Here is a 27609-nt window from a genome sequence, read left to right on the forward strand (position 1 = left end):
TTTTGTTTCTCAGTCATGGGTGAGGGGCTCTGGCAATCTGGCTAACACAGACGAGAAGGGCTGTATGGCATCTTCACACCACAGCATGAGTTGCCCTGGCTGATTTAGAGCCTTTACAGCTTGCATAGCTGTCTTTTCCTATGGGGCCATAACATTTTCATTTTATTTCACAGCACTGAGAAATTTCCCTAAAGAGAAAAGAGTTGTAGGATATGTGACTTCTAGACCTGACCCCCAAAAGAGTTACTCATTGACGAGCATTCTCCAGCATATCACTTATTCTTATATCTGTGAAATAAGAGCCCCCTTTTCCCTGGAAACCGGTAGACAGCTTTCCACTATAGACTCTTAGAAACTCATTCTCAGGTCAGGGATTTAGCATTATCTTTCTTTGTTTCCTTGAGAGTAGAATGGCACTGAACACTTCAGGACAAAGAGCTGTGTGACCTGGACTACACATATACAGGTAAAGGCTACAAAAGTTGTTAAGGGAATATGGAATGTAGGTACCAGAAAGCACTGTTGCTGAATTTAAGATCCAGAGATACCCAGCAATGGATTTTAGGGGTAGGGGACTCCATGAACCTGCGAAATATGTGACATTATGTATTTGTATATGTACAGCTTTTTCATTTGAGTCTCAAAAGGATCCATGGCCCCCAAACATTTAATAACTATGACTGTGAAGACACTTCATTCAACTGTTCGTGTGTAGCTGTTCTGTGAGATCAGATGGCAGACTATGAAAGTCCTGGTCTTAATCGGCTTCAGGAATCATGATCTATGTAATTTTCACTTTACTACGTTTCTTTTCAAATAAACCTTTGTATTGCATCTGCTTACAGACTGGAGTTTTCCATCTATCACACGGAGACTTCTTCATCGAGCCTGTCAGAAAGCATCCTCTTGTCGAGGGAGAGTACCATCCACACATCGTTTACAGGAGGCAGAGGTGGAGGAGTCCAGACACGACGAGGCCAGCCTGCGGATTGGAGGGTATTGTGCTTTAAACCGCCTCACTGAATGACAAGTTTGTTTGGTTCTATTATTGTTTTACTGGAACATGACCTGTTCTGGTTCAAATCTGTTATATCCTTCTCACTCTGTTGCCAGAAAGTATGTGCCTTTGTATAAATCATTTCACTTCTCTATACTCAAGTCTTCCCCACATCTCCCACATCCTTACCACATTCGATGATACTCCTAGGATGTTCATAATGGTGAATTGGTTTACAAACAACAAAACAAAGCTCTTCTGAATCCCTTAGACGAAGATAGTTAAACTTAAAGACAATGGTTTTTAGCATTATCAATGTTATAATATATTACTGTGGCATATTATCAAACAGCTTGTCATAATCTGCAAATGCAAGGAAGATTTAAATGTTTGATAATGTTGATAATGATGTGTGAAGAGAAACTGAAGAAAATATCGATGTTATCAGATGATGAATTCAGCTAACTTACTTTTGGCTGTAGTTTGTTTATAGTTCACTGAACTATGTTCCCTGCTCCAGTGCCCTGGGAATGGTCTGAACCGCTCCTCTCTGCCTTGTGCTAAAAGTTTCAGGTAGTTTTCAGATAAACTGACCTGTTATTTTCTTGTAACCATCACATCCTCTAATGTGTAGGAGGTAATAGTCCATGCATAAAGGGCTACAGGAAATTGGGACATTTTTTTAAAGACTGTATAGTTTCTCCTTTCTTCCAGGAAAAAAATTAATGGTCCAGGGGACAGTTAACAGAAGGAATCCATAATATTATTTAGTTTCTTAAGGATTTGGAAACCATGGACCTAAAGGGAAAGTAGATGATGAAGGAATTAAGGCAGGTAGATTCTGATAAGGGTTTAATGGGGCTCAGAACTTGAGCTTTGCAAGTGGGAGAATGAAAGGACAAGGAATAAGGAATTTCCCTACGGATTTCACCCAGACCCTGTAATAGATGGTAACTTCTGTGTGGGAATTGCTTCTGTAATTGTAACAGAGTACACAAGCAATAAGAAACATTTGAGTCTATAATGTTTCTGTACACAAAAATGGACAGCTGCTTAAATTCCCTAACTTAGGAAGCTTTGTTAAGCTTCCTTAATTAATTGCAACTTTCTCCTAAACTAGGTAATTTACTGTCTAAATTTCCTCTGGCAAGTACCAAGAGAAGAGAAGAAACACACCATCTAACTGGTTTGATTGCTGAAAGTACCAGTCCAGATAACTTGGTCTCAGTGTTTAGGACTATTTGTCAGTGATCAAATCACCTGAATAATTGCCCAATTCCTATTACAGATCAGTTGATGGATAATACTTTGTATGCGGGATTCAATGTGTTTTTAGGTCACTGGGTCATCAATATGGCAGAGAAAGTTACTAGGGCAGTGAGTGAATTTGGCTGGATGAACACTCCTGAAGGTGTAGTTGCTCTGTGAAACGTTGTTAGGCTAGTTCTCATCCACCCGCCATGAACACCTTCTCTCTTGTATAACTCCCCTGTTGAGGCAGAGTTGATTAACAATGAATTGAGAAGGGCACATATCTAGTCATAAAGGTAGAAGGGATGGATAGGAAACCAGTAAGGTTTATAAATGTCATGCCCCCATGAGGCCACAATCATGGTGCTTATCATACAATTTTATTATTGTGTTTTTAGGTCAACGTTAAGACTTACCACTGCTATAAAAGCTTCTCTGATCAATCATACCTTGGAACTATCTTTACATTGTGAATTTCTCTATACACATCTTCTAAAAGTTACTCTCTTATACTTAAACCTCAGAATGTTGGAAAGATCCTGTTGGAAAGACCTTTGATAGTGTCTAATGCACCCTCTTTCTTTCACCAAAGAAGCAACTGTGGCTTAGAGAATGGAGTGAATTTTCAAAAGCATCAATGTAGTTGGTTTTCAAGATATAGCCAAACTCTGAGCTCAAGATCCTATTATACCTTGGGCTTTAAAATACTCCCTCATGTTTGTTCTTTAAGTCCTCTTTAAATAAATAAATGTTATTTCATCAACTATCTCAAAAGCCCATTAGAGTGTACTAGTCTCTAGTCTACATAACACTGATAGAAAGAAAAGAGAAATGTGGGCTTTCTAGATGTTGAAGTGTCAGTTGTTTGTTACCATCTCCCTTCCTAAAACAAATAAGCATGATTCAATGCATACATGGTAGCCAGAGATTCAAGAATAATCGAATGTGCTTGTAAATTTATTGAAGCGTAGATGCCATTAGGAATTTAAAAATCTTGGTGTATGCAATGTACTTGGTCTCGCTGAACCAGATAATTGCAGTGTTCTTATAGCACATTACCCTGTAGAGGTGATGGAATTAACTGAGAGTAGCCATGTCATTAGCCAACATTAAGGTACACTTCATGCTTAGGTCAGTTGGTGTTACAAGACTGAATTAATGTGATTATATCTGGAAGGTATATATATATGACCTTATTTGAGTAAAGCATTCTGTCTTTGTTATGTTCAAATCAGCAGCACTTTTGCTATTGAAAAACAATGTACTTTAAAAGTAGTATTTCAGGAGAGAAAAATGTATCAATTACTATCCCCTAAAATATGTACCTTATATTTATTTCCCCTCATAGAAAGGTGCCCAAGAATTTCCCAATGGGTCCTTTATCAATAAGGCTGAATGTAATTAAGTCTTTTTTTGCCCCCAGTAATTTCATATGATGCTGTTTTGTTATTGATTTGATTAATTTGAGCTATAATTTCCTGACCTGATTGCTTTTCTGATCCATGTTTGCTGAACATTGCCAAAGTTCTTGTTTTCTTCAACTTTTTAGAATCCATGTTAAAGGGTGGGGAAATACAGCTTGCCTGAATTGAATCTAGAGAAAATTTCAAATATTTATTTCATTGACAATGACAAGCTCCTTTCTCTTTGGTTTTTTGTTGAGACTGTATCACACTGGGACTTGAATGGCTATTGGGTGGAAATATCCAGGGAACTATAGTTTTAGGAAGTTGAGGAAGGGGAATCAGTACTAGTCAGATAGGTCAGATAACAGCCACAGGGTCATCTGTGGCAGGAAGTGGTCCAGATGGGTAAGGTCAGAGTTTCATGCATCGGGACTCTAGGCTAGAAATACAGGGTCTGGTATCTGGCCTGCATTTTTGTGACCAAAATTTATTCGTTAATCTAGCAGGTATCTATTGGTTATCTTTATGCTTAGTGCTCCATAGGTTCTGTGGGACAATTGTAAGAACTAATGGTTCTTAACTTGAAAGCTGGTAGCCTGGATATAAGACACAGGTAAGTAGGGACGCAGTCCTGGTTTTATCTTTGTAATATACGGTCAGACCATAAAGGGAATGGAATCTTAATGTATGTGTTGGGCTTTCTGTTGCTCCACATTATGTTTTTGCCAGGACATATCTCCACAGTTCATTTTGTCTGCTGTATTGTACTGCATTGTGTGACTCTTCCACTTGATCCAATCTCCTGTGAGTGGATCTGAACTGCTTCCAGTTTGAGCTGTTACACATTAAGTTGCAATGAATGTTGCTTAGAACATTAGGTTCATAGAGTTGTCAAGGGTAGGTACCTAGTAGTGGAATGAAATCAACAGAATATTTACATCTGTCTTAACCAGATGACACAAAATTGCTTTCCAAGTTGATATTTAAGAGCTGCAAATGGGAGTTCCCACTATTCCATATTCTGTCCATATTTGGTGTTCGCACTTCTGAATTTTGCCAGCCTGATGGAAATGGGCGCTATCTCTCTCTGCTTAATGTTGAAGTTACACAGATCCTGTTGTGAAGTTGGACCCCAAATCTATGGCTCCTGGCTATAGATTCTCTGTGAATAGTTTTCTTGCTGGTACACTGAGTTGAAGCCCAGAGAGCCAAATTTAGGTTTGCTCACTTGTTTTTTCATTTTGTTTTGTTTTCTGATTTACTTTTTCACTTAGTCTCTCATTTCACTTTTCACCTTTGTTGGTCCTCAACTTGCCTCTTTTCTCCATAGCAAAAGTAGGAAGCAGCAGATGCCCTAGATCATAAATTAGCTTCGTGCATCAACCATGGTCCAGCCAGAAAAGAAAAACCAGTAGGAAATATATATTAAGAGATTTATTGCAAGAAATTGTTTTACAAGATAGTGGGAACTGGTTTAGGCAAATCCAAAATCCTTGGGCTGACTGCAGCTCTCAGGCATCCTCCGAAGCAGCTGTCCGTGGGGAGAATTTCTTCTGGGAAGCTTCAGCTCTGCCCTTAAGGTGTTTCAACAGATTGAATCAGGCCTACCAGATTATCAAGAATAATCTTCTTAATGTCAACCCATTATGGTCTTTAATTATATCCACAAAATACCTATAACGCCTTTCACAGCAACACCCAGAGTCGAGTTTGATTGACTAACCAGGACTGCAGCCTGGCCATGTCAACACATAAAGATCATCACACCATACCTTTTACTTTTCTCTCTGAATTTCTGCTTATTTTTATTTTTATTTTTCCTATTTTTGGCCTCTGAGGATTTCCCTGCTTTTTATGTTTAAAGCATTGTTAGGTGCTTAATACTGAGAGCTTTTCAGATGTATCTCGTCCACCATATTCCAGGAAATCAAAGTCTTGAGTGGATATCTTATTTAAGTCATCTGGAAATTTTTTGAGTTGCTCTTTAAATGGTGTGCAAGACACTATTAAATACTAACAGTGTTAGATATTTAACAACAGTTCATTAGAATTACTTAGCATATCAGATCACTGATCTGATAGATTATGTAGGAGGGTTATGGTTCTGATTTCATGGAAATCCAGTTAGTTGAAGATTCTAAATGACCACTGTATTCTCTATTGAGTCTGAAATGCACAATTAGTTTTCCTTGGCTAACAGCAAATTTTCTTGGTACAACGTGCCTGAGCCTTGTCTTGAATTTCTTGATTACCTGATTGCCTGATGATTATAACCACTTCAGAATGATCCATACTTTGCTTTGCTATAAGATAATTAACATTTAAATTGTTCTATGCCTTCTATTTTTTCTTTTAGTGAGGTGGCGTATTGGTTTTTTATTGCCTGCTCTCAGAACTGGTGGGAGGATTGGTAAAGTGCTCAAAGCTTTTACAAGTAAGAGGGATGTGAAGACTGTTGGAGAGAATTTGGGGAAATACTCAGTGTGTGAATGTATGGGAAGGTAAATTAGTTAGTTTTATTTGCTTAGTAAAATCAAGACCAAGACTACAGGAGCTCAGAGCACGGATGCCTCAGCCCACTTGCTCCATAGCTCTGAGATACTCATTTATCCCATCAAAAGCCTTTATCCATTAACTGACCTCACCATGGTGATTCCTTTCTTTGCATTTCTTCAGCACTTGTCACTTTGTCTCGTTCCTCCATCATTCCAGGTGTGTAAACTCCCAGTCCCCAAAACAGGAAAGAGCTTCCCTAGCAAACATGACATCTGCTCTTTTCACCTCCACCGCTATGCTCTGTGCTGAGCAAATGCTGTCTGAGTGGCCAGGACTGCACTGCAGTGCAGGTAAAATTTGGAAGGGCAGAGAACCCTGTGGAGTGCATTCTTAGCTGGGAGGAGGATTTGGATCAATACTTGAGCTAAGGGTCAGTTTCCACCAAAAGGTGATTCTCTTGTAGTGCAGAAAGTCCTAATTCTGAAGAAATGCTGTTTGGGATGTCAGCTATTAAGCTCTGTTGCACTTCCCATCACTTTGTAGGGAAATGTGCAAGGCATCCTGGTGAGTGGCAGCCCCTCACTTTGCCCATGGCCATTCCTGTGCTTCCATGGCCTTGGGTGGGGACCGGAGGAGGCTTCTCCTATTTTGCCAGCCTTCTGGCTTTTTCCTGCTGCCTACAGACCTAAGCTGCCATCTGATCTTTCCTTCCCACTCTGGTCTGCTCATCATTGGAGCCACCTGGGGCCCTAACAGGGTAGAGGTATTATCTTTAAAACAATGAATGACTCACACTCTAGCTTCAAAATTCTGCATGGCAAACTCCTGGTGTGGTTTTTCTTTTTTACCTATGTCTTTAATCAACCCATATTATCAAGTCCTGTCATTTCTGCCTCCTAAATAGTTGTCTAAATTGTCTGCCTTTCCCCCGTTCATGACTGTGCTTTAGCACCATAACCTGTCACTTTCACTGCACAGCCTCCTGAGTAGTCTCCCTGCCCTTGGTCCCTCCCATAAGAAGTCAGAGAAATACTTCTAAAATACAAATCAGATCACTACTCTTCCATGACAAAAGCTTGTCATGCCCTTAAGATAAAGAACCAGCTCTTTTGAATGTTTCAGAGGCTCCTTCTATGTGTGACCTTTGCCTGTTTCTCCAATTTTATCTCTTGATCATTCCAAATATAGCCTGTGCCATTCTGGACCAGTTGTCAGTCCTCGAGAAGCCTTGCTCTTCATTGCCTCTAGCTCTTGCACTTAGGTTCCCTCTGTCCTAAGTGGAACTTTTTCTCCCCAAATGCTTTACTGAGTTACTTCTATTCATCGTTGAGACTCATGCATGACTTCCTTTAAGAATCATTGACTGCCCCTCAATCTGCATTCGATGCCTCTCCTGTGACTTTTATCACCAGCCACTTCCCCTTCATAGATGAATATTTGTGTCCTTCTCTAGCAATAAGCTCAACAAGAACAGGAGTTGTGTCTACTTATTTGCAGGTGTGTCCCTAAGGTCTGACAGAGTTCCTTGCCAGGGTAAGCACTCAAAAATGTTGAATTTAGAAGTACTGAGCTTGTTGATCATCTATAAGGCATTTGGCAGCTTACTGGATACCTATATTATATCTATCTGGATCGATTTTTAACACCCCAAGAAAACTCAACTTTCCTGAAGAGATTTAATGTCTACTCTGATGCCTCACTGATCAAGAGGAGTGAGTATTCAAGAGACAAAATGTTGCAGCAGTCAGGACTTGTGGCCTGAGGTTGTTGCTGAAAGAGACTGTTTCAAATTCTCACTTTGGAAAAAAGAGGATGGATGGATGGATGGATGGATAGACAGATAAGAGAAAGCAAATGATATTTATTTACTCACTAAGCTCCTACACTGTGCCAGGCTCTGTTCTGGGAACTGGGGATGCAGTGGTATAGTATCAAGCCAGGCAGGACTGTAGAGATAGAGGCCGGAGGGAGCCATCTGGGAGGGAGGAGCAGGTATGGTCTGTAGGTGGAGGTAAGAAGAAGAGGTAAGAAGAGCAGATGTCTTGGGAGATGAGAAGAGAGGGCCAAGTCAGTTGGCCACAGCCATACTAGCACACCCAGTACTGGTCTGTGATCCTAGAGTTCATGTGGCTTTTAGCTTTCTGTGGGAAGAGGGGGATAGATTCTCCGCTGGTGGGGTAGGCAAATTTCTGCATTCTTTCAGTCTCATTTCGAATGCTAGCTCCTTGGGAGGCCCCCTCCCCTGGATGGACGGCCCTAGGAGGATGGATGCGCCCTTTTCTCTCGCTCACTCTGCAGTTTGATATGGACCCTGTTTGCCTTCTGCCTTCCCTCCTCCCACTCTCCCCCTCCTTCCCTTCCTGCTAGATATTTCTTTAAATAGCTCACCTCAGGGCCTTGCATTCACTGTTCCTTGGGGCTGGAAAACCCCCCACATCACCACCACCACCACCACTACCCAGATTTCTTCAAGGCTTATTCTCTCATGCTATTCTGGTCTCTGTTCAAAATCACCCAAATAGAGACACCTCTCCTGACTACTATTTAAGGTGCTTTCCCATTATCACTTTGTAAACTGTCCTGCTTTATTTTTTTTCCCACAGCACTTGTGATCATCTGATGCCATTTATCTATTTATTAGCTTATAATCAGAATGTAGGCTCCATGAGAGCAAATATGTCCTTGATTTTGTTCTCTTCTGTATTCTCACTGCCTAGGACAGAGCCTGACATAGTAAACATTTAGAACATACTGAATGAGTGAGTAAAGGAATGAACCATTGCTTCATGAGAGATTATCCTGTTCAATGTGTTTTCTATTTCCACTGCTGACTAATCTTTGTAGCCTAAGTACCGAGGATACTTGTGTCCTAAATATCAAGCCCAGTGTTGATTCATAATAATTATTTGATAAATGTTTGTCCATTGAACAACTGAATGATATGTATTTGCAGCTGGATCCCGCAGGTGTGAACAGACACCCGTCTTACCTGGGCTAGGGGTCTAAGCATTCCAAGCATACTCTGAGTCACTAACACAAGGCAAATGTGTTCTTTTGGCCACAACTAATGTTAACTACATATTTGTCCCACAGCTTGATTGATGCCAGTGTTTGGGAGAACAAACATTCCCGCCCCTACACAGTCCCATTTCTGTGCAGCAGCTGGAAACCTCATAAATAACCATAAAATTGTTTCTTTATGGGGAAGAAAGTTTATTTGTTAGATTCAAAATGAAATATTTGAGGGAATTATTGGTGTACCTTATACTCTAAATCCTTCTCCAAAGACAGAAAGTGGATCCCTAAGGTACTTTCTGGGCTGATAAACCAAAGATTAGAAAGTTCCAGAATTTCATTTGCACCTTGATCTTGTATTTCTAGTTTCCAGAATTGTGAGGAAATAAATTTCTGTTGTTGAAGCTAATCAGCCTGTGGTACTTGGTTATGGCAGCCTTAGTAGATTAGTGCAGTGTCTGTCATTAGCCTACCTGCACAGTGATCTTCTAGTTCTTTCAAGCTACGAATAGTTGTTTATGCTGCATGAACAATGGAAGATTGTACTTAACAACAATAAGGTTTGGTCAGAGCTGGCTTCATGGTGTGGGACTGGTGCAGTCACAGAGGGTCACACTCAAAAAAAAGTTCTGTGCTTTGGGTTCAGAACTGTAAGGTAATAGTCTTGAAATTCTTAATAATTTTATCTTTGAATTTGTTCTTTGCAAATGAAATTCTGTGGGGGTGATGGAGCATGTACTGTGTGCTTGGAGCTTTAGATTTTACACGTTCTTGCCTCTTGCCGTCTCCCTGCCTTCCCAGATGGGTGTCAGCCACTTCCTCCCTGGCCTTGGTGTCCGGGTCCTGCCTGGCTTCTTACTTTTCACTCCAGCCTCTCTACCACTGTGACTCTGGGCCGTGACCAGGTCGCACCAATGTGGGGAGGCCTGTGTTCCATGGCTGCTCTCCAGTCCCCACAAGAACCTAGGCACACACCTAGGTAGTTCAGCTTGAGTGCGTGTCCCATAGTGTCTTGGGGAGAGACACGGCAGTGGTCCTCCCCATCCCAAGCCGGATTTGGCAGGTGACTTGGAGGGGGACTGCTCACCCACCTCCCATTCAGGTACTAAACAGCCTAGTGTGTTGTTTGCAGTTCCTTGGGCGTCACGCATCTGCGGTAGGTTGAGGTGGTGGACAATGGGAAAGAAAGACTGACTTCCCTATCCCTGGCCAGGGACCTGTATTTTCATTTAGCAACTGCTCTGAAAATCATGTAGCTGGCCTGGGTTTGAGTCACTTTGCTAGCAAAAAATTAAAGTGAATCCAATACATATTAGTGATAATGCCTGAGATTGCTCTGTCATTAACCATAAATGAAAAGCAATTATGATTAATCATTAGTTTAGCTCATATATAAGCAGAGGAGTTTTATATTTTACGTTTTTCACAGTAGAGCTTAGAAATGGACTGGAAGTCAGGAAAAGCATGTTCTATGCCACCTGTACTGTTCAGTAATTTGGACAAGTTACATGACTCCCAACATCCGCTTCCTCATCACTAAGATGAAGGAGTTGGAAGATCTTTGCAGGTTCTTTTAACACTCATGTTATGAGTCTGCTTTTGCTTTTTTTCTGTAATAACCAGAAACAGAGAGGTGCTGACATTCTTCATCCATTCCAGTGTGGAGCTGTCAAGAGGGTTTGTGCACACAGACGACTCGCACTCAAAAGGCAAAAAGCCCGGCTCATCTCTCCAGTATCGCTGGGGCGTGGCCCCCGAGTGCCTGCTCTGTCTTGGCCTTCTGCCTTCTTTACACCCTTACGCTGTACCAGGCTGCTGACCCGGAAGGGCCGTGGGGGCCGGCGTTGAGGGACCCACCCTTAAGCTGAGGCAGCGGAACTTCAGCCTCCTGAGTTAGTGGCTGTGTCTGCCCTGTCATCCTGGGTCGGACCACTGAAGGGAATTGGTAGTCCAGGAACTGCATCTGGATGCAAGGTCTCCAATATCTGGGAAAGGGGAAAGTATGACATTGTAGCAAAATTAGGGATGTACTTATTGGGGCATGGCTCAATCACAGACACACACATACTTTTCTCTTTAAATCGGGTGCTTAGTTAATAAGACTTCACATATATTTGAACGATGTCAAATATAATGGGGCTGTTATTCTAAGGTCAGGACCTCATGTTGCTGCTAAATTTAGCCTGAGTGGTGTGTGTGTGTGTGTGTGTGTGTGTGTGTGTGTGTGTGTGTGTGTCTGTGCTGTGTATGTATATTTTTAGGTATGTTGTACATGGTATGTGTAGATGCACATATATGCGTGTGTATGTGGTGTGTGCATGTTTATGTGTGGTAGGTGTGTTCTCTTTATTTTGTTTGTGTTGTATGGATGTGCATGTATGTGTTTAAAGACACACATTGCACACTGTTGGCTCCAGAAGCCAAGACAGATTGCTCAAGATTTTATTGGAATTCTTTCCATTCTCATTAAATATACCATATTGAAGGCCCAGTGTATTCTCTCTGTCAGCAGAAAAGTTCTTTGTTTAATTTAACTGAGAAGGGAGAGTCCAAGCCCCTCAGAAAGAAAGCTTTCTCTTGCTGACAAGTTGTCCTAAGCATAGTGCCAACGTCAACCCTGCCAGCAGCCGACCCGTGATTCAGGGATTCGCTGCTGCTGAATTTACACAGAAAGGGGCAGAGCGCTCATTTTCTGTGAAGCCACCTCCTCCCTGACTCTGTCCCCGCAGAAAACATGGGAGTCAGCCCTCCTCACCAGCTCCTCTCCCTGAACCTTGCCCCCTAGTGCTTCCTCCCAGTGGGCTCTGCAAGCGCCGAGGAGCTAAGAACCAGCTCTGTCCTTCCTCGGCCAGATCAGTGCCTTGATGTGAAAATCTGACCAGCAGTGCCTTTCCCTTGGTGCTAAGTGGGTGTGGGGAAGACATGCAGCCGTTGGTGCAGGTCTGCAGTGAAGATCAGTTGGTACAGTATCTAACTGAGAGCTGCTCCTAACCAAAGGACAGGGCAGCTGACCCTCAGGCATGAAGACGAGAGCCAAAGGCTTTCTCTCATTAGCTCTGGCAGGCTTTAGATCTCTTTTGGTCTCATTTCTCCTGGGAATATGCAGATGTGTTACACTGAGGGAGTCAAAGGCACTTTTAATTTGCACATCTTCTGTCTCTGCAGAATAGTCCCCATCAAGGGCAGACGATTGGCGCTGAGGAGAAGGGGGTAAAAGCTCACTGACTGGAGATGTTCTGCACTTTGGGCCCCAGTAACAAATGATCAAAGGATAGTCCTTGAAGACAGAGCAGTGGCTTATCCTGCTCATGATGCTGGCTGAGAGAATAACATGAATCAGGAGCTTGTAAGAAAGCAGGTCATGGCCTTCCGCAGGGAGAGGCCATTATCCAACCCCGAGATGGTTCCGTCTCATACACCTGCCATTGTACCCACATTGGAATGAACTCTCTGGGATTCCTCCTTTGGATTTCAAGGCACTTTACGATTCCATTGTTCATCAGTCATGTCTGAGTCCACAGTAGCCTAGAGGTCAAGGTGAAGCCTCGGCAGTAGAAAGTAGAACCGGGCAGGTTTGCATTCCTGCTAGCTGGCTGACCTCGGAGAAGTGATTGTTTGCCTGCTCCTGTTATTTCCTGTTTCTGTTTTCTCATCTGTAGACTGTGGATCACGAAGACTTCATACTAAGGTGGGGTAGTGTGGGCTCAGGAGGAGCTACAGGCTCATGGTCCTGAGGGGCAAGTCCAAGTTCCAGAGACTCCTGAAAACCTAAGGTTTGTTAGTGTTCAGCAAACTCGTTTGGTGCCAAAATGTGACCGGAATTGGGGTTAGGCTGTGCATGACTTCTATTGATCCTAGTTAGTGAGACTAGTCGTGCATTTTGTTGTAGAAGTATCCATGTGTTTGCTTTGAAGGACTAATTACCATAGTCTATACTAGGGATGTTCAGTGATACAGATAAATGACCCAGATTTATTTTTTCAAAAAATGGTGACAAATATGCATAACATAAAATTTACCATCTTAACCGTTTTTAAGTGTCCATTTCAGTAGTAAGTACACTCACATTGTCGTGCATCCCATGTCTAGAACTCCTCCTCTTGCAAAAATGAAACTCTATACCCATTAAACACCAACTCCTTATTTTCTCTGTCGCTAGCCCACCACCATTCTACTTTCCAAATTACCTTTATAATTGTAAAAAGTCTGAATTCTAACACACATATGGCCCCAAGGGTTCTGAGTGAGGGATTGTGAGCTTTGATCAGGGATGAGGGACAGCTACCGTTTGACAGAGTCAGCGCTTTCGGAGCCGATGCTGGAGAGCCCAGCTCCTCCAATCTCTTGGGGAGCTTCAGTGCAGTGCCCTGCTTCCCAGCCTCGGTGCCCCTGTGTTAAGGATCGCAGAATACCGAGAGCAGGCACTGCTGACTTCTGACTACAGCAGAGTACGGCACTAGGGTGCAGGGCTTGATTCAGTCTCCTTTCTGCCATTCCCTTAAGTGCATTCTTTTCAGGAAACAGAGGGCATGCATTAGCAGCGGGTCATGGCATTAGCTTTTTAGTCCTGTCCCATGGAGTGTGGTATAAGATGCTTTCACAGTGAAAAAACACTCACACCTTCTTGCAGACCAGACTTGTGGGAAAGGTGCTCACAGCCCACTTAGCCCTGGCTGTAGACCTTTGAAGCTGGATTTACCCATTTAGAGAGCCTCTGGGCACATAATGAAAAGCAGTAAAATTGCCTTGTTATTCCCCAGCAGATTGCAGCCAAGAAGCTGGGTCTGAGTCATGTTCCCTCTAACTGAAATCAGTCAGGGGATCTTACACATCTCTGATAGTGTGGGGAGGCAAGGACAACTCAGGAAGAACGGAGAATGGTTTTCTGCAGGAGGCTTATGCTTTCTTCCCCTAGATCTAATCACCAGAAACAAAAGCGGATGCTTGAACATTGGAAGCCCATGAACATAAAAATTTAGAATATGAACCACTCTGACACCTAACTCCTATAAATACAGATTAACCTTAATAACAGATCTTCCACTTTGGGGTTATCTAAGATATGCAAAGAATTGCATGCTTTCAAAGCAGATTACATTAATTTGACTGTCTTTATTATCACTACTATTTTTAAAAAGCTATAAGAATTCTCTCTTCCCAAAGAAAATAACACTAAATAGAGAACTTTTTATGTTATCTGGCTCTGGAAAAATCAAGCTAACGATCAGTTTACAAACATCAACTGGAACATTCCAAATCCATGGTGACCAGGAAGCTCCTGAGCTCAAGAGATTTGGGGACAGCTACAGAAGAGGTTTCCTTTCCTTGGTGGCATCGATATCACAATTGGTACCATTCCGTGGCCTGTGCTGAATACCAGCTGACCTCTCCGCACCTTGAAGCTAAGGTGCGCTTTCCTGACTGGGTGTGTAAGCAGCGAGGACCTTAAGAACAAGAAAACAGCTGGGAGTGGGGAAAAGAGAGGGCCAGGACCAGGAATTAGACTGCAGTCTAGACTGCAGCCTATCATCTGCTTTGTGTGGGCTGAGAGTTAAGGAAGTATTTTACATTTTGTAAATGGTTACATTTAAAAGAGTTATATGAGCACCTATATAATATCCTTGATTTTGCCCCTTGATCCACAAAGCCTAAAACATTTACCATCTGGCCCTTTTATAAAAACATTTTGCTGACCACCCCATCTAGGCCACTGGTTCTCAAAGTGTGGTCTCCAGACCAGGTGTATCAGCATTACTTGGAAACATGTTAGAAATGCAGATCCTCAGGCCCAGCCTAGATTTACTAAATCAGAAATTCTGGGATTAGGGCCCAGTATCTGTGTCTTAACTGGCCCTCCGAAGATTCTGATACAAGCTAACATTTTGAGAACCACTGATCTAGACTGTTAGGCAGTCATTCATTAGTTCATTTATTCCTTAATAAAGAGGACCTGGGCAAATGACTTAACCTCTCTGTGCCACGGATCACAAGACCTAAAAACATGTAAAACATATTCAAGTAAATGTTCAGTGCAAGTTGTTATTATTTCAAGTTAACTATAGCTATTAAAAAAACATTTTATTAGGTCTCATTAAAAATCAAGAAAAGCTACCAGACCTGAAATTTTAGCAGGAATCATCCAGGTATACCTTGCAGCAAGGTGTCTCCTGGTGGAAATCAGACACACTGGCCCAGAAGGTGGGTGCCAAGGGCTACAGAATCCATAAGGGAGATCTGGGGGTCCTCCTCCAGCCAGGCTCTGGGGCATTTCTCCAGCCCTGACCAGACACTCCAGCCGATCTTTCGTCTAAGGAAGGGTCCTCCCAGCCTGCTTCCCCCATGTTTGGTCCTTCGTCCTGGGGTTTTCATCCTTAGGATGAAACCATTTCCTCACCAACCCTGAACATAAGCACACATACTTTATTCATGAATCACTATTGGGAAATTGGGCTCATAGAAATCACTATCAGGGGATAGGGTTGTAAGGGGTTAAACAAACTACATGTTTTAGCACAGTAAATTGAATGTCTGATACATGTTAGGTACAGTTAGGATAAGTTTTTCAAATATATGTGGTTTCTTAGTCTCAGGCAGGTTAAAGTCAAGAGAAGCTAGAAGTTCTCCAGTTCAGCGGAGGTTTCTGGCTGATGTTGCCGCCCCCCTTCAGGGGCTTTGTAGCTCTGTCCTCAGCTGTAAGTCCTGAGGGCTAGCTTTGCAGGCTCCATCCTCCCCTCTGACCCAGAAGCACCTTGAGCAGTGTGGGCAGAGCCCAGGGGGTCCCTCTTTGCCTGAGGGGGCAGCTTTCACTACAGAGCAGTAGGAATGAAAGAATAATGGCTGCTGAGAGAGAAAGAGAGAGAGAGAGAGAGAGAGAGAGAGAGAGAGGGAGAGAGAGAGGGAGAGAGAGGAGAGGGAGAGAGGGGTTGGTCTTCAGCTGATAGCAGGAGAGGCGGGAGCACATCCCTTGTTGCAGGGCAGAGGAAAGGGGGCAGTGAGGGCCCTCCCATTTCCTCTGGAGACTTGGCTGCTGCTGGTGGCTGCATCCCCCGCCCCCGCCCCCTCTACCCCGACTGCTCAGCCATCCTCTGGAGGCATTCTGACCCTGAAAGTGGGGTCTGAGTGTTATGTGTGTGGAGAGCGGTGGTGGTGGGAGAGTCCAGGCTTTGACATCGCATGGATCTGGGCACTGAGCAGCTCTGTGACCTTGGGCAAGTTTGTGAAGCTGTCTGAGCCTCTTTGTCTTCATCTGTAAAATGTACACAGTCCCTGCTCAGATGTGTTTCCGAAGGAACCAGCAAGGATGAAGGGCTCAGTAAGGCTGGCTTTTGCTGTGGGGGTTGGTGGCAGCTGTGCCTCCCCGATGCATCTCCTTGGCTCATGTAGAATGACGGCATATGTGGGGTATGATGGTTTACAAAATGTGCTGTGATTCTTAGGAAACCCCAGCTCACGTGGGCTCTTTTGGCCAAGACCGAAGCCAGCTGAGACCGCAGAGAGCATGACCATGTTGACATTCATTTGGAATGTAAGGACCCAGGGGTGCCACAGCCACTTTTACTGGCTGAGGCCAGTCCACCCAAAGCTGACTGCTAGCTCCCCTCAGACTAGCTCTTGTTCAGTATTTACATACCTCCTATGTGTCAAGTGCAATACTAACCACAGGAGAGTATGTCTTTAGACTTAGAGCTAGCTTATGAGTAGGCAGTATTATTATCCCCATTTCACAGACAAGAAAACTCAGACTTAGGTTGAGTGACTTGTTCAAGCTCACAATGTTAAAAGTGACAAAGATCTGCATCACTATAGAACTTGTGTCCTGGAACACCATGTTCCAGGACTCTTTTCTATAATTAGTTTGCTTGAAAAAAAAATTCCCGTAACAGTTTTAACCAGACTGGATTAGAAATTTTCTCTTTAAAAAAATATATATTATTTTTTAATGGGAAAGCATAGAATAATATAATGAAGAAAATAAAATTATTCTTAATCACACAATCAAAAATAACCACTATTTGTAGATATTTATTTCCTTTTTTTCTGGTATTTTTTCATGGCTTACAGTTAGATTTTGAATGAGAAAGAGAGATAGTGAGTATATGGCACACAATTGCTGCTTCTGGCTCTTGGTGTCTGGGCAGACATTACAAATCTATCACAGCACCCTATCTTGCTCTGCCCACATGCAGACCCAGAATATTTCTCAGAGGTGGAACCTAAGATTATACCTTTTTGCCATCACTACTGAAGAACAGTCTCTGATAATGACAATAAGGATGAATAGTTTTAAAATCCTAAGTATCCTATAAACCTTATATATTTGTGGAATAATTTATAGTCTTCTTTGTAATGACACACAATCTAATAAGATGCACTCTTAAGCATTTTTCAGGGTTACTAGCCATCTGCAGACTTCCTACGAGACAGCTTCTGTTAGGACAGATATCTTATTCCTTCACTAGTGCTGCCTTTCCAGCTGGCCTAAAGTTCTGGCTTTGTCAGCAGGGTCCTTGGGGAGGTGCTTGCTCTTTTCGGCCTTGCCAACCTGCTAGGACTTGATCCCTCATCTTAGTAGACATTACTGGCCCTTTTTTCAGAGCTGGACCCCATGTCCCACCGTCTCCTGGATGTCTTGCCTCATTGTCACTCTTACCTTTCCTAGGCATTGGATAGGAACCATGCCTGAGCAAAGCTTAGGACCGCATGGCAAGCAGCATGAGCCCCTATGTGAGCCTCTTGGTCTTCAGTACTCACTGTGCTGTAGAAGAAAAGAAAGGTAACAAGCCAAGGAGGAACTGGAATTAATAAATTCACAACAGTGATTAAAAATAAATTGCCATTTATTGTGTGACATTCAGTTGAATATAAATATCACTTATTTAATCTTTACAATAACACTCTGAGGCCATTTTTAATAACTCTATTTACAAGTGAGAAAACCAGGCAGGTCAGAGATCTTCCAGCTGGTTGGTGTGGAGCTGGCATTTGTGTCCAGGTCTGTCTGACTCCTGCGCTACTACTCATTATACTCAACGCTTCCACTATCTCCACTAAGGTACTACCTCTCCGCTGCTGAAGGGCTTCAGGAAAATAACTAGGTTATCCTAAATGAGAAGAGTGAAAGGATCAGGTAAAGAGCTGCCTGTCTTTCATGGCCACAGTTAGGAATTTGTTAAAATATATCAGTGTAGTTAATGACGTTAAACCAGTGTAGAAAATACTATATGGAGTACAGGCTGCCAAAAAACTATCTTTGCTGTGTAATCAGATAGAAGAAGGACCTTTCTGTCTTTGGGAACTTGCTTCCTGTAGACCCATAGTGAAACCAGCCTTTGGAAGACCACTGACCAATTTTGGTGTATTTTCCTCTTATTTAAAAAAATAATAATATTATAGATTTTTATCCATCCTCTTAGAGATTAAGATAGTAAATCAGAATTCTATACAACAATAAAATAGGCATTTAAACTCTGTACGGAGTACAGTTCCATCCATCCAATCCTTACAAAAAGGATTAACCCTTACCAGACACACACACACACACACACACACACACACACACACACACACACACACCTCATGGACTTTGGTAGCATCATGATGCCATCTTGTGGCCTTGTACAATACCGATACTTATAGAATGTCACAAACATGCTGTTTTCTCATCTGTTGGCATAAACTGAATATAATCCTATTTTACACAGAAAGATTCAGATTGACCCTTTTGCTGCAAGGTTCTCCCTTCTAACTCTGGGTAGGTGGTGAAGGAGATTGTTAAGAGTATCAGACTCGAAGAAAGGAGACTTCTATCTGTGACTTTTGCTGGAGTTCCAGAATTGAACTTCTGCCCATAGACACACCCTTAGTATGTATTTAGAAACGCTGGATATATAATGAGTACCATGTGAAAAGCTACAGTCTGTGCCAGTGATCCACCACGTTCCCTCTCTCACTCTCCCTTGGTCCCTCTCGCTCACACACACACAGATTTCCAACTCTCTTGCTCTGCTGCCTGAAGGTAGGTGTTAGAGATCGCAGCACTGTCAATGTCTTTTCCTTTCATTTGGAGGAAAACTTTGGGAGACTCTGCTCCCTGCTGACAAGCAAAATCTGCCCGATCTGCCAGTTGCCAAAATTCCAGATGTTCATTTGGGCAATGCCTCTGATTCTTCAAATCACTTTAGAACATGAGGCCACTGGACCTCTTATCTACCTATGCACTCAGTGGGCTGGAAATTATTTTCTTATTAAACTCTTTTGCTGATTGTGTAAGTTCTGTCTACCTAATATAACATTTGGAAACTTCATGTAAGTATAAAGAATATAAAATAGCAGTATACTCATCACAGAGCTAACACTAATAACATTTCATATTTTGTGCATATCAACTTTTTTGCAAATGTACATATATACCCCTACACATATACATATGTATGCACACACATATGTCCATGTATATATGCACACATGTGATACATGGTACTTGGTAATGTGATACTTTTTCAATGAGGTCATCACAACTGCGAGGTTAAATGACCTGTTCAGCCATACCTGAAGTCCTGGTTAGTCATTTGATTCTGGAAATCCTTTCTCTTGATCCCTGTTCTGCTATATACTGTCTGAGCTCTCCACAGAAGTAGGGAGCCTTTCCCAGCCCAGAGTGGTAACAGTTTTGGTGGGAGAGCCTGTGATAGCTTGAGGCCCTGCTAGCAGGGACACTGTCCTTGCCTCTGTGAAAAGTAAGCCTTACAGAGCAGATGGGCTTGACAGAGCGGGTCCCAGGCAGGGCTGATCCCACCAAACGCTGGTGACCGGACCGCATGCTGAGAGGAGTGAGGGCCCTGGGCACAGGGCTTAGTGGGCATGACTCTGGAGGGGAAGGGGTAGAACTGGGGAGCTGTGGGCACTGAATACACATTCTGTCCATGCACCATCTGTGTCTGGCCCTCACAGGTGGGGTCCCACCTACCTCCAAGGCACGGTGCCCAGGTTGGAAGCCAGCTTTGCCTCCTACGTGGCTTCCCTCCTGGGCCCCTTCTCATAGTCCTTCGCCTCTGCTCCTCCTGGTCCCTTTTCTTCTGGCGTGCTGATTTTCAGCTGAAATGTATTATTTCAGTAAACATTCTGAGTGGAATAACTTCCTCCAGCCTCAGGGAATCAACAGCACACAAGAGATGGGGTCTCCTTCTGGGCCAAGGTGGTCTCAGGGCCCTAGAAGGGAACTAGGATGTCCAAGACTCGTGTAATCACCACCTGGGCATTTCACGGACACACCAGGAGCTTGTCCATTTTTGTTAGCCGTATTTGTTTTTTTCTTTAGAAGGTGTGAGGGGTCACAGGCTTCACGGCCTCATTCAGTTTGCCAAGACGTGTGGAGGGGCAGCTGCTCTCCTTGCTGAGGGTGGAGTGTGACCATGATGGGCAGCGCACCTTCAGGGAGCCACTGTCTCACAGGCAGTCTGATGAAGAAACTGATGAATGTTACAAATAAACAAAAATGAATGCAAACCGGTAAGTACCAGGAATGCAATTAGCAGCATGAAGTACAGAGGACAGAGGGAATGGTAGGGTGGTCTTTGCACGACTCAGGCTGCAGATGGAAGGAGAGGACGCCATCTCTTTAACCTCCACCAAAAAGTGTTCTGAGAACAAATGCACAAAAGTCTCAGGCACAGGCAGTTTGGCTTATTTGAAGTTGAAAGAAGGCTAATGTGGCCAGAGAGACAAAATGGGAATGAACTTAGAGACAGAGCCAGTAGCTTCCTTGAAGAGGCCCTGTGCTAACATTCAAGTAGCTGCAGTAAATGAAGGCTTTGGGAAGTCTGGCAAATGGAAACGCCCAAGAAAAAAACTCAGGGCAAAATCTGAAAAGCTAGTTATCTGGTTTGCTTTGGGTTGTTCTTTCTTCAAAGCAAAGCCGCTCATGATTAGAAACTGCTCTTAACTTCCTCCTCGGGAGAGGCAGCTGCAAAACTGAGCTGCGTCCAAGGAAAAGGAAAGAGCTGGAGCGTCTGGATGACCTGCTCTTGGAAACCAGAAAATTCATTAAGACATGCAGGGACACAAACATACACACATGATCCCAGGCCAGATCTCCAGGCTGGACGCAACCTTGACCCGGACTTAAGGCACCCAGACAGCCCTGATTCATGGCGCCCAGCCCTTTCCTGCTGCCTTACTTCATGGCCCTGTTCCCCCAGCAGGTGAGGTGGAAACACCCCTCCAGAGCGGGGAGAGGAGATGGGGATCTTTGTGGGAGCCTCTGTTCAGGGGGTGATGGGCTGACTTGGTTAGAGCCAGGAGCTTTTGGAGCCAGAAGGAGACAGACAGCGGCTGGCTAAGATCCAAGTCAAGCAAGTGCTGCCCTCACAGGCGGTTTTCTGGACTGGCCCTTCCAAAAGGGTGAATGAATGTGTGTGGTTTCAGAGTGTGAAGGCTCATCCACGTCATAAGCTGCAGAGCACCAAATGTAAGGGCTGATCTTCAGTAAGATGCTAAAGATAAACTGAGGATGTCTAGGTGGTCAACTGACCAGAGACTTAGAGCTCAGCCACGGAATTTCTTTAGGAGCCCGTACATGCAGCCCTCTGCCCTGGGCTCCTCCAACAAGCCTGCAAGGAGAGACTGGAGTGTACTGACCCAGTAAAGGCAGCTTTCGAATTAGTCCCCTGGATACTTACAACCAGATTGCTACTTTAAGCCCCACACTTCTTGACTTTCTCTGCGACTGCTACACACTGAGTCCATTGCTGAAGTCGTGTCGTGGAAGGTCACCCAGACCAGGATGCAGAGCCTGAGTTTTCAGCCTAGCCTTGGCACTAATGAAACTGTATATTTTGGGGCAGGTGGCTTGACCACTCTGGGCTTGTTTTGTTTCCTCAGCTGTAAAATAAAAGAGGAGTGTATTTTCTAACATAGCAGTGGGCTCAACCTTGACCATGAATCAAGATCCCCTGTTATTAAAACACAGATCTCTGGACACTCCCACCCCTATCCCCCACCTTGAGTTTCTGGTTCAGTGGGTCTTGAGCTGAGCCTAGGAATTTGCATTTCTAACAATTCCCAGGTGACACGGGTGGGGGCCTGCTTTGAGAAGGGATGTTCCTAAGGTGTCTTCGAGCTGAGTTATAGCTGTGATTACAGCTTCCTCCCTGACCTACCTGGCAAGGCCATTTACAGCTGTATCACTGGGCCTGTCTCCTTGGGGGCTTTCACAAAGGTGCCCAACTCCTGATTCTGTTTTTTGGCCAATGTGATCTTCTTTCATATGCTTCTCAGTCCCCCTTTCCTCCCTCCTCTAACTTGGAAAGTTTATGTACAAAGAGCTTCAAGTATTTCAGAAAATTTTGAGCTCTGGCATGGCAACAGAGTTTGATATTGCAAGGTGGGAAGGTTCTGGGTGATGTAAAATCTTAGTCTTTAGGGCTGCATGAGATGATAAGGCAGGGAAGAAAGGGCTGGCTCTTATGCCAAATGCCTTCCCAAAACATTCTGTCTTATATGATCAGATACAGAGAAACTGTGTCTAAATAGCCATGCAACCCCAGAGGACACACTGGGAAGATACCACGATTGGAATTTAAAGCAGAATGTTAAAGCTAGTGAGACTTGAGAGATCATCCACCTCAGTGGTCTTTAAAAACCAGTGTTTCTGCAGAACTGTATAAGGGAGCTATTTCAGGGATGCCGGTTGTCCACTCCTCAAAGGCCAGCCGACACCTGGTGAGCAAGCACAGCTGGGTGGCCTAGGCATGCCACAGTAAGGGGAGCCCAGCAGCATCTCACAGCAGGGAAGTCAGGGCAGGGCATTAAAAGATTCTCGAGCCTGGGGTGGATGATTTCAAGGCAGGTCTCATTAGAGAGGAAAGTTTAAGATTGGAGAGAATTGATGGCATATTACCTTTGTACTGGTGGGCTCAGCAAAGCAAGTGACTTGAAGTGGATCTTGATAAGCAAGCTGTTAGACTTGATAAATAGTTTGCAAGGTTCATAGCCTTATCCTCCAGGAAATGAACGCCCAGAACATACAGCTAGTGTGTTCTTGCTGGGTCTCAGAATTGTTTGGACTGCAATAGAAAAGTAGGTCTGTTTCTAACATTCTTTAGCATAAAGAAATAGAGGGAATTATGTTGGCTTCAGTTCTCAGGGACCAAGGGGAGTGGCTGACTCTGGGGTGGGTACCTGCCCTTCTTCTGCCCTCTGTATCAACTAGAATATCTCCACATTTTTCTATTTTTGTCTCTACATCAGATCTAATTGAAAGAAAGGGCTTTATGTTTTGAAAAGGGTTCAAAATCCAGAACTATAAAAATGTCCCTCTAGAAAAAAAAAATACCGGAATATAGAGAGGTGGTGCACTTGCCCACAGTCACACAGCAGTGGTGGCAGAGATGACCAGATGCTGCTATGCGCTGCACTCCAGCCCCACCTTGTGCTGCACTGCCAGGACAGTCAAGAGAATGACGGGAGGCCCAGCCCCCATCACCACCAAATCTCAGCAGTTTGACCAATTTCATATAAGGCGACCGATTACATACTACGTCTAAAAGGCTCAGCCTTTTTCCTGCGTCCCCCATCTCCACCATGTGCAACATCTGATCTCCAAAGTGTTGTGATGGAGGAGAGAGGAGGCAGCAGCACAGTGGCTCTGGAGGCTGGAGCAGCTGAAAACACACATCGCATCCTGCACAAGCCATTGGCCCCAACCCAAGTGCAAGGGTGGCTGTGGGATGCAGGGGAGTACACCAAACGCTCAGTGAGCACTGACTGCCTCTGTCTTCCCCAGGATTTGGGGGTGCACACATGCACCATCTTGTGCTGTTGTTGTTTTTTTTTTTTTGAGAGGGTATCTCTCATATTTATTAATCAAATGGTTGTTAACAACAATAAAATTCTGTATAGGGGACTCAATGCACAGTCATTAATCAACCCCAAGCCTATTTCTCAACAGTCTCCAATCTTCTGAAGCATAACGAACAAGTTCTTACATGGTGAACAAGTTCTTACATAGTGAATAAGTTCTTACATGGTGAACAGTGCAAGGGCAGTAAGGGCAGTCATATCACAAAAACTTTCAGTTTGATCACGCATCATGAACTATAAACAATCAAGTCAGATAGATTATTTGTTTGATTTTTATACTTGATTTATATGTGAATCCCACATTTCTCCCTTATTATTAATATTATTTTTTTTTAAATAAAATGTTGAAGTGGTAGGTAGATGCAAGATAAAGGTAGAAAACATAATTTAGTGCTGTAAGAGGGCAAATGTAGATGATCAGGTGTGTGCCTATAGACTAAGTATTAATCCAAGCTAGACAAGGAAACAAAACATCCACGGATGCAGAAGATTTCTCTCAAAACAGGGGGGTGAAGTTCTAACCCTCCCCTCTGTTGATCCCCAATTTCTCTCCTGATGGCCCCCCTGCGACGTGCCTGTCTTAGGTTGTTCCTCCCTTGAGGAATCTTACCTGTCTCTGGCTAACCAATCATCTTCCGGGGCCACACAGGGAAATGTAAAGTTGGTAAGTGAGAGAGAAGCCTTATTGTTTGAAAAGGTTAGCTTTTTACTTCTTTGCAGATTTATGCCCTGTGGCTTCTATGCCCAGCATTTGTCTTGAGGTATCTTTACCACTTGGAAGAATTATGATACTCGGTAATTTTCGATATGAGGCACTAAGTCTACTAAAGGGTTGTAATTAGGGAGGAAGAAGAAAAGCTATAGAAGTAGCAGATAGAAGGAAACATGGGAAGATTGATTATTTCTCTGACATATCTTCTTGTAGAGTAACATAAGAATGTATAGGTTTTAAACTACTAATTGAATTGTGCACACACAATAACATAATAGGAATACACCTACATAACAAAAGCAGACCTACAATTACCAGCCATATCCAGTGAAACCAAGAAAACCATTTAGGTACCCTAGGCATTTGTGAAAACTTATCAATGATGTGATGGATATTGTCTAACTGAATTTGAATAGTTTGAGAAAAATCAGACAAATTAAAACAACACATTCCTGGGAACTGTTCACATCCCATATGTTCTTGTAACAGTAGGTAGTCTGTAGTTGTAAGATTTTGGAGTGCTACAAGTTGCACTTCTCCTAATTCTTGGTTGAGTTCCGACTGTATAGATCTAGTCAAATTTGTTGTTCAACTGTATGCACAGGCCAGCTTAGATATCTCCTTCTTCATTCCAATGGCAAGTCCAGGAACCAGTGGGATGAATGCAGCTACAACTGCAGCAGCGCCAGGATCTTTGTTGAAGTTTTTTGATGATCATCTTCTGGAATGACTCTTACAGAGGATGTTGATGTTGGAAGTTCTTCTTCATATTGTATCTTAATTCGTTTTCTGTGTAGCCAAATTAGGCTTTGATCCTCTGTATAAACACAAACAAACCTTTTGCTCACACTTTGATATGACCTTTATACCATTGTGAAGAACCTCTTGGAGATCACTACACAGGAAATGCTTTTTTTTTTTAAGAGAAATGAATATTATCAGAAAAATGTACTTCCATAGCTGATCATCTGACACCCTTTAAAAGATCAAAATTAAGGATATGTAAAGCATGCATTACTCGTTGATTTTCAGTTAGTTTTATCCTATCAGGGAGTAATCTCCCTTTTCTTTCTCTTTTTTTTTTTTGGTATCATTAATCTACAGTTACATGAAGAATATTATGTTTACTAGGCTCTCCCCTATACCAAGTCCCACCCACAAACCCCATTACACTCACTGTCCATCAGCATAGCAACATGTTGTAGAATCACTACTTGTCTTCTCTGTGTTGCACAATGCATGCTAATCATAGTACCCCTTTTCTTCTCCCTCCCCTTATCCCTCCCTACCCACCCATCCTCCCCAGTCTCTTTCCCTTTGGTACCTGTTAGTCCATTCTTGGGTTCTGTGATTCTGCTGCTTTTTTGTTCCTTCAGTTTTTCCTTTGTTCTTATACTCCACAGATGAGTGAAATCATTTGGTATTTCTCTCTCTCAGCTTGGCTTATTTCACTGAGCATAATACCCTCTAGCTCCATCCATGTTGTTGCAAATGGTAGGATTTGTTTTCTTCTTATGGCTGAATAATATTCCATTGTGTATATGTACTACATATTCTTTATCCATTCATCTACTGATGGACACTTAGCTTGCTTCCAATTCTTGGCTATTGTAAATAGTGCTGCAATAAACATTGGGGTGCATCTGTCTTTTTCAAACTGGAGTGCTGCATTCCTAGGGTAAATTCCTAGGAGTGGAATTCCTGGGTCAAATGCTAAGTCTATTTTGAGGATTTTGAGGAACCTCCATACTGCTTTCCACAATGGTTGAACTAATTTACATTCCCACCAGCAGTGTAGGAGGGTTCCCCTTTCTCCACAGCCTCGCCAACATTTGTTGTTGTTTGTCTTTTGGATGGCAGCCATCCTTACTGGTGTGAGGTGATATCTCATTATGGTTTTAATTTGCATTTCTCTGATAATTAGCGATATGGAGCATCTTTTCATGTGTCTGTTGGCCATCTGAATTTCTTTTTTGGAGAACTGTCTGTTCAGTTCCTCTGCCCATTTTTTATTTGGATTATTTTTTTTTTGTTTGTTGAGGTGGGTGAGCTCTTTATATATTTTGGACGTCAAGCCTTTATCGGATCTGTCATTTACAAATATATTCTCCCATACTGTAGGGTTCCTTTTTGTTCTATTGATGGTGTCTTTTGCTTTCCAGCTTAATATAGTACAGAAGCTTTTCAGCTTAATATAGTCCCACTTGTTCATTTTTGCTTCTGTTTTCCTTGCCCGGGGAGATATGTTCAAGACGAGGTCATTCATGTTTATGTTTAAGAGATTTTTACCTATGTTTTTTTCTAAGAGTTTTATGGTTTCATGACTTACACTCAAGTCATTGATCCATTTCGAATTTACTTTTGTGTATGGGGTTAGACAGTGGCCCAGTTTCATTCTCTTACATCTAACTGTCCAGTTTTGCCAGCACCATCTGTTGAATAGACTATTATTTCCCCATTGTATGTCCATGGCTCCTTTATCAAATATTAATTGACCATATATGTTTGGGTTAATGTCTGGAGTCTCTAATCTGTTCCACTGGTCTGTGGTTCTGTTCTTGTGCCAGTATCAAATTGTCTTGATTACTATGGCTTTGTAGTAGAGCTTGAAGTTGGGGAGTGAGATCCCCCCCAACTTTATTCTTCTTTCTCAGGATTTCTGTGGCTATTCGGGGTCTTTGGTGTTTCCATATGAATTTTTGAACTGTTTGTTCCAGTTCATTGAAGAATGTTGCTGATAATTTGATAGGGATTGCATCAAATCTGTATATTGCTTTGGGCAGGATGGCCATTTTGATGATATTGATTCTTCCTAGCCACGAGCATGGGATAAGTTTCCATTTGTTAGTGTCCCCTTTAATTTCTCTTAAGAG

The 27609-nt window shown here is 42.9% G+C and overlaps 1 protein-coding gene across 2 annotated transcripts in view; it reads left to right on the forward strand.

The window, feature by feature from the left end:
* ADAMTS12 (ADAM metallopeptidase with thrombospondin type 1 motif 12) overlaps window positions 1-27609 on the forward strand; it is a 357338-nt gene that overhangs the window by 160258 nt on the left and 169471 nt on the right. For both annotated transcript variants that reach the window (XM_073237370.1, XM_037001907.2), the window contains exon 3: window positions 846-996. In XM_073237370.1, the coding sequence (XP_073093471.1) occupies window positions 846-996 (151 nt within the window). The remainder of the gene's footprint in view (window positions 1-845; window positions 997-27609) is intronic.

The sequence above is a fragment of the Manis javanica genome, chromosome 1, assembly GCF_040802235.1.
Source record: "Manis javanica isolate MJ-LG chromosome 1, MJ_LKY, whole genome shotgun sequence".
Classification (NCBI taxonomy): Eukaryota; Metazoa; Chordata; class Mammalia; order Pholidota; family Manidae; genus Manis; species Manis javanica.